At 50.0% G+C, this 6509-nt stretch overlaps 1 protein-coding gene across 1 annotated transcript in view; it reads left to right on the top strand.

Moving 5' to 3' along the window:
- The window catches only part of shbg (sex hormone-binding globulin), an 8984-nt gene extending 3501 nt beyond the window's left edge, over nucleotides 1–5483 (top strand). Inside the window, exons 4-8 of the mRNA XM_055630732.1 lie at nucleotides 1184–1345; nucleotides 2210–2375; nucleotides 3267–3421; nucleotides 4066–4285; nucleotides 5267–5483. Of these exons, the coding sequence (XP_055486707.1) occupies nucleotides 1184–1345; nucleotides 2210–2375; nucleotides 3267–3421; nucleotides 4066–4285; nucleotides 5267–5412 (849 nt within the window). The 3' untranslated portion in view covers nucleotides 5413–5483. The remainder of the gene's footprint in view (nucleotides 1–1183; nucleotides 1346–2209; nucleotides 2376–3266; nucleotides 3422–4065; nucleotides 4286–5266) is intronic.
- The last annotated feature ends 1026 nt before the right edge of the window (nucleotides 5484–6509 follow it).

The raw sequence follows: 6509 nt of genomic DNA, 5'->3' as shown, positions 1-6509 counted from the left end.
CCCCTGATTCCTTTAGCCACAAGGGCCACATCTAACTCCCTCTTAAATATAGCCAATGAACTGTGTGGCCCCAACTACCTTCTGTGGCAGAGAATTCCACAGATTCACCACTCTCTGTGTGTGAAAAAAAATGTTTTTCTCATCTCGGTCCTAAAAGACTTCCCTCTTATCCTTAAACTGTGTGTGGCCCCTTGTTCTGGACTTCCTCAACATCGGGAATAATCTTCCTGCATCTAGCCTGTCCAACTGAAGAAAGACTGGATAGACTGAAGAAAGACTGGATAGACTTGGTTTATACTCTCTAGAATTTAGAAGATTGAGAGGGGATCTTATAGAAACTTACAAAATTCTTAAGGGGTTGGACAGGCTAGATGCAGGAAGATTGTTCCCGATGTTAGGGAAGTCCAGGACAAGGGGTCACAGCTTAAGGATAAAGGGGGAAATCCTTTAAAACCGAGATGAGAAGAACTTTTTTCACACAGAGAGTGGTGAATCTCTGGAACTCTCTGCCACAGAGGGTAGTTGAGGCCACACATTTCATTGGCTATATTTAAGAGGGAGTTAGATGTGGCCCTTGTGGCTAAGGGGATCAGGGGGTTATGGAGAGAAGGCAGGTACGGGATACTGAGTTGGATGATCAGCCATGATCATATTGAATGGCGGTGCAGGCTCGAAGGGCCGAATGGCCTCTACTCCTGCACCTAATTTCTATGTTTCTATGTCTATGTTTCTAACCCCTTAAGAATTTTGTAAGTTTCTATAAGATCTATAAGATTTAAAAACAGCCGGACTGCTGAGTGCTCGAATCTTCAGTTGGAGGACCACGTCTCCCGTGAGGGCTACGGGTGGGGAACAGCTGCGTTGGGGGAGCCTGCACTTGGTCTAATGTTTTATTATTAATGTTCAATGTTTTATGTGTCATTCCAAACTGTCACTGTATGTCATGTTGTCACTTGCGGGCGGAGCACCAAGGCAAATTCCTTGTATGTGAATAGTTGGCAATTAAAAATTTTTCATTCATTCATCTATGGAGGGAAGGAACAGGTGACGTTTCGGGTCGAGACCCGAAGGGTCTCGACCCGAAACGTCGCCTGTTCCTTCCCTCCATAGATGCTGCCTTACCCGCTGAGTTTCTCCAGCACTTTTGTCTACAGACTAACGTGTACGACTCTAATCCCATCAGATCAAGGTGACGAGTACCAAGAACAGCATCCAGCTGTTAGTGAACCAGCAGCCATCTCTTTCCATCACCATCTTGCCCAGCGTGGGCCTGGAGGGGAGCATGGTCAAAATCCGTATAGCCGTGGGCAACCTGCTCTTCAACGAGTCCAAGCTCCTCATGCCGGTGAGTTGCAATCAACAATAGACAACAGGTGCAGGAGTAGAGGCCATTCGGCCCTTCGAGCCAGCGCCGCCATTCAATGTGATCACCCCCAATCAGTACCCCGTTCCTGCCTTCTCCCCTGACTCTATCTCTCCCTCTCAACCACATTCTCCTGCCTTCTCCCCAAAACATAGAAACATAGAAAACAGGTGCAGTAGTAGGCCATTCGGCCCTTCGAGCCTGCACCATTCGCCATTCAATATGGTCATGGCTGATCATCCAACTCAGTATCCTGTACCTGCCTTCTCTCCATACCCTCTGATCTCTTTAGCCACAAGGGCCACATCTAACTCCCTATTAAATATAGCCAATGAACTGTGGCCTCAACTACCTTCTGTGGCAGAGAATTCCACAGTTTCACCACTCCCTGTGTGAAAAATGTTTTCCTCATCTCGGTCCTAAAAACCTTTGATTCTCTTCCTACTCCAGAAGCTATCCTTTTATTCTGAGGCTGTGCCCTCTGGTCCTAGACTCTCCCACTAGTGGAAACATCCTCTCCATATCCTAGCTATCTTTAAGAGCTCTATCTAGCTCTCTCTTGAAAGCATCCAGAGAACCGGCCTCCACCGCGCTCTGAGGTAGAGAATTCCACAGACTCACCACTCTCTGTGAGAAAAAGTGTTTCCTCGTCTCCGTTCTAAATGGCTTACCCCTTATTCTTAAACTGTGTGTGTGTGGCCCCTGGTTATGGACTCCCCCAACATCAGGAACGTGTTTCCTGCCTCTAGCGTGTCGAAACCCTTAACAGTCTTGGATGCCCTTTGACCTGCAGCGAGAGGTCACAGGTCAAGGGTTGACCGAACGTTTGGCCTTTCAACCCTCCAGGTCAAACAAAGATTGGACGCCTGCATCTCCAACTGGGACTGGCTGCAACAGAACACCTCGTGGCTGGACAAGAAGGTCTCCAGTAATCCCAACATCCAATGCCCCACCAGCATCATGTCTGGAACCTTCTTCCAAGGATTGGGAATGGCTGTCTTCAAGACCAGTGGTAAGAGAATCGCCTTCCTTCCATCAAGACTTGTGTGCACTTTTGGTCTCCTAATAGAAACATAGACAATAGGTGCAGGAGTAGAGGTCATTCGGCCCTTCGAGCCTGCACCGCCATTCAATATGATCATGGCTGATCATCCAACTCAGTATCCCATCCCTGCCTTCTCTCCATACCCCCTGATCCCTTTAGCCACAAGGGCCACATCTAACTCTCTCTTAAATATAACCAATGAACTGTGTGGCCTCAACTACCTTCTGTGGCAGAGAATTCCACAGATTCACCACTCTCTGTGTGAATTTCTTTTTTTCTCAACTCGGTCCTAAAAGATTTCCCCCTTATCCTTAAACTGTGTGTGTGGCCCCTTGTTCTGGACTTCCCCAACATCGGGAACAATCTTCCTGCATTTAGCCTGTCCAACCCCTTAAGAATTTTGTAAGTTTCTATAAGATCCCCCCCCTCAATCTTCTAAATTCTAGCGAGTACAAGCCGAGTCTATCCAGTCTTTCTTCACGGACTTGTAGGGCCGAGATGGCCTGTTTCCGTGCTGTAATTGTTATATGAAAGTCCTGACATCCCAGGAATCAGTCTGGTGAACCTTCTCTGTACTCCCTCTACGCTTTCTCATCTCGGTCTCCATTATCCTTAAACTGCGTGTGTGTGGCCCCTGGTTGTGGACTCCCCCAACTTCGGGAACATGTTTCCTGCCTCTAGCGTGTCAAAACCCAGAGTAGCAAAATTAGGATAAAGGTGAGGGTGGGGGAGGGGGGGGGGGGGGATTGAATGGAATAGAGGGGATTTAATTGATTATTAGAAGGTTGAATCGAAGATTTAGTGGGAAGGGGGGGGGGGGTGGGGATGGGACTGAGAGATTTGGCTGATCCTCTCCAGGTTTCTGGAATGTTTCGGAGTCTCTGGAGGAGTGGGTGTTGCGGTTCGAGGGGGTGATCCGACCAACTAAACACAGCGGGATGGTGTTGGCGGTCCTGTCCGAGAGTTACAGCCGTCTGCTGCAGCTGGACTTTGTGAGGAAGGACATGACGGAGGTGAGTAGGCGGCGTTCCGGACGGGATACTGGGATGGACCGGGAAAATCAAGGACCAGTCTCCCTCTTCCCCCCCCCTCTCCCATCGGGCAGGAGGAACAGAAGTGTGCAAACGAACGCACACACACCTCCAGATTAGACAATCGACAACAGGTGCAGGAGTAGGCCATTCGGCCCTTCGAGCCAGCACCGCCATTCAATGTGATCATGGCTGATCATCCCCAATCAGTACCCCGTTCCTGCCTTCTCCCCATATCCCCTGACTTCGCTATTTTTAAGAGCCCCATCTAGCTCTCTCTTGAAAGCATCCAGAGAACCGGCCTCCACCGCCCTCTGAGGCAGAGAATTCCACAGACTCACCACTCTCTGTGAGAAAAAGTGTTTCCTCGCCTCCGTTCTAAATGGCCTACCCCTTATTCATAAACTGTGTGTGTGTGGCCCCTGGTTCTGGACTCCCCCAACATCGGGAACATGTTTCCTGCCTCTAGCGTGTCTAAGCCCTTAACAATCTTAAATGTTTCAACGAAACCCTTAACAATCTTACATAAGATTTCATATAATCTTATATGTCTGAAGAAGGGTTTCGGCCCAAAACGTTTTGGGTGCTGAACCTTGCCGAGCTGACGACCCCCTTGTTCTCCGCAGGTGTTCCGATTGAGTCTGGGAGGAACGGAGCTGGTGGAGTTTCCGGGACCCAGCCAGCTCTGCCAGGGGCAGCCTCTCTCGCTCACTGTGTCCGGGGAGGAGGCCACTCTGGCCATCGGGGACCAGCTGCAGAGCCAGCCGCTGGGGCCCGGACTTTTCGCCTCCCTCCACAATGCCTGGTTCCACACCGACGCTCTGATCTTCTTTGGGGGGCTCCCGGGTAAGTTCTCCCCCCCTCCCCTCCCACTTCTACCCCTCCCGTTACAGAGATGGGGGGAGGGGTGTAGGGCGTTGGGATGCAGAGGGATTTGTGTTGGGATGATATAGCAAAAGGATTAGAGTATAGGAGCAGGGAGGTTCTACTGCAGTTGTACAGGGTCTTGGTGAGACCACACCTGGAGTATTGCGTACAGTTTTGGTCTCCTCCTAACCTGAGGAAGGACATTCTTACCATAGAGGATTTGAGTCTAGGAGGTTCAGGGACTGATTACTGCAGTTGGCAGGTCTTGGTGAGATGAACAAAGACTGGATAGCGTACAGTTGTACTCGCTGGAATTCCTAATCTGAGGGAAGGGACATTCTTACCATACAAAGGGAGTACAGAGAAGGTTCACCAGACAGGGGATGGCAGGAAGATTCATATGAAGAAAGACTGGGGAGTCCAGAACTAGGGGTACTCGCTGGAATTTAGACCGAGATGAGAAAATCATCTTATAGAAACTGGTGAATCTGTGGAATTCTCTGCCACAGGGGTTGGACAGGCTATATGCAGGAAGAGTTGTTCCCGATGTTTGGGGAAGTAAAGGGAACAAGGGGCCACACGGTTTAAGGATAAGAGGGAAGTCTTTTAGGACCGAGATGAGAAAATCATTTTTCACACAGAGAGTGGTGAATCTGTGGAATTCTCTGCCACAGAAGGTAGTTGAGGCCACACAGTTCATTGGCTATATTTAAGAGGGAGTTAGATGTGGCCCTTGTGGCTAAAGGGATCAGGGGATATGGAGAGAAGGCAAGGATGGGATACTGAGTTGGATGATCAGTCATGATCATATTGAATGGCGGTGCAGGCTCGAAGGGCTGAATGGCCTCTACTCCTGCACCTATTTTCGATGTTTCTATGAAGGAAGGGTCGGGGGAATGGTTGGTGACCCCTGGACACTGCAGACTAACCCTCTCTCTCTCTCTCCCATTCCCCCCCCAGCGTTGGAGAGTATGGGCTACAACTGGTCCTACTACCAGGGTTGTATGCAGGGGCTGAAGCTGCAGGAGCAGCCTGTCGACTTCAACCGGGCCTACTTTGCTGACGAGTCCATCTCCACCCACAGTTGCCCATCACCTGTAGCGTAGCCTGGCCATCGCGGGTTGCCTGGCTGCCTGGACCCCTTCCCCCCCTACCCCCACCCTCAAACCCACCCACCCCCACCCCCCCACCCACCCACCCCAACCCCCCCACACCCCACCCCCCAACCCCCATCCCCCAATCCCACCCCATCGACCCCCACATGTCACATTAAACTGTCGAGAACTAGTTTCGTGTGTGGTCTGTGTGTGTGTATGTGAGTCGAACATTCCTCCCTCCTGCCTCTCACCCACACACACACATCCTTGCGATCGAGGCAGTGCAGCGTAGGTTCACGAGATTGATCCCTGGGATGGCGGGACTGTCGTATTGAAAAGACTAGGCTTGTATTCACTGGAGTTTAGAAGGATGAGTGGGAGGGGATCTTATAGAAACATATACAATTATAGAAGGATTGGACAAGCTAGATGCAGGAAAAATGTTCCCAATGTTGGGTGAGTCCAGAACCAGGGGACACACACACAGTCTTAGAATAAAGGCGAGGTCATTTAAGACTGAGGTGAGAAATACCTTTTTCACCCAGAGTTGTGAATTTGTGCAATTCCCTGCCACAGGGGGCAGTGGAGGCCAAGTCACTGGATGGGTTTAAGAGAGAGTTAGATAGAGCTCTAGGGGCTAGTGGAATCAAGGGATATGGGGAGAAGGCAGGCACGGGTTATTGATAGGGGACGATCAGCCATGATCACAATGAATGGCGGTGCTGGCTCAAAGGGCCGAATGGCCTCCTCCTGCACCTATTTTCTAAACTTTAAACCTACCACCCTTTGTGTAAAAAAGTTACTCCTCAGGTCCCTATTAAATCTTTCCTTCCTTCACCTTAAACCTATGCTCTCTTGTCTTTGATTCCCATACTCTGGGCAAGAGACTCCCGATCTATCCCCATCATGGTCTTATACACCTCTATAAGATCACTCCCCATCCTCCTGTTCTTATTGATCATATTGATCACCATATTCCCCTGATCCCTTTATTTTCCATCAAGGGCCATCCATCTGCCATCTCTCCTACCCCCTCCCTTAAATACAAGGGCCACCTAAATGATACTGTGTGGCCTCAACTGCCTTCTGTGGCAGAGAATTCCACA

The sequence above is a fragment of the Leucoraja erinacea genome, unplaced genomic scaffold (genome assembly GCF_028641065.1).
Source record: "Leucoraja erinacea ecotype New England unplaced genomic scaffold, Leri_hhj_1 Leri_51C, whole genome shotgun sequence".
In the NCBI taxonomy this organism is placed as follows: domain Eukaryota; kingdom Metazoa; phylum Chordata; class Chondrichthyes; order Rajiformes; family Rajidae; genus Leucoraja; species Leucoraja erinaceus.
The sequence above is the reverse complement of the archived record's forward strand: the minus strand, read 5'-3'. Positions and strand labels throughout refer to the sequence as shown.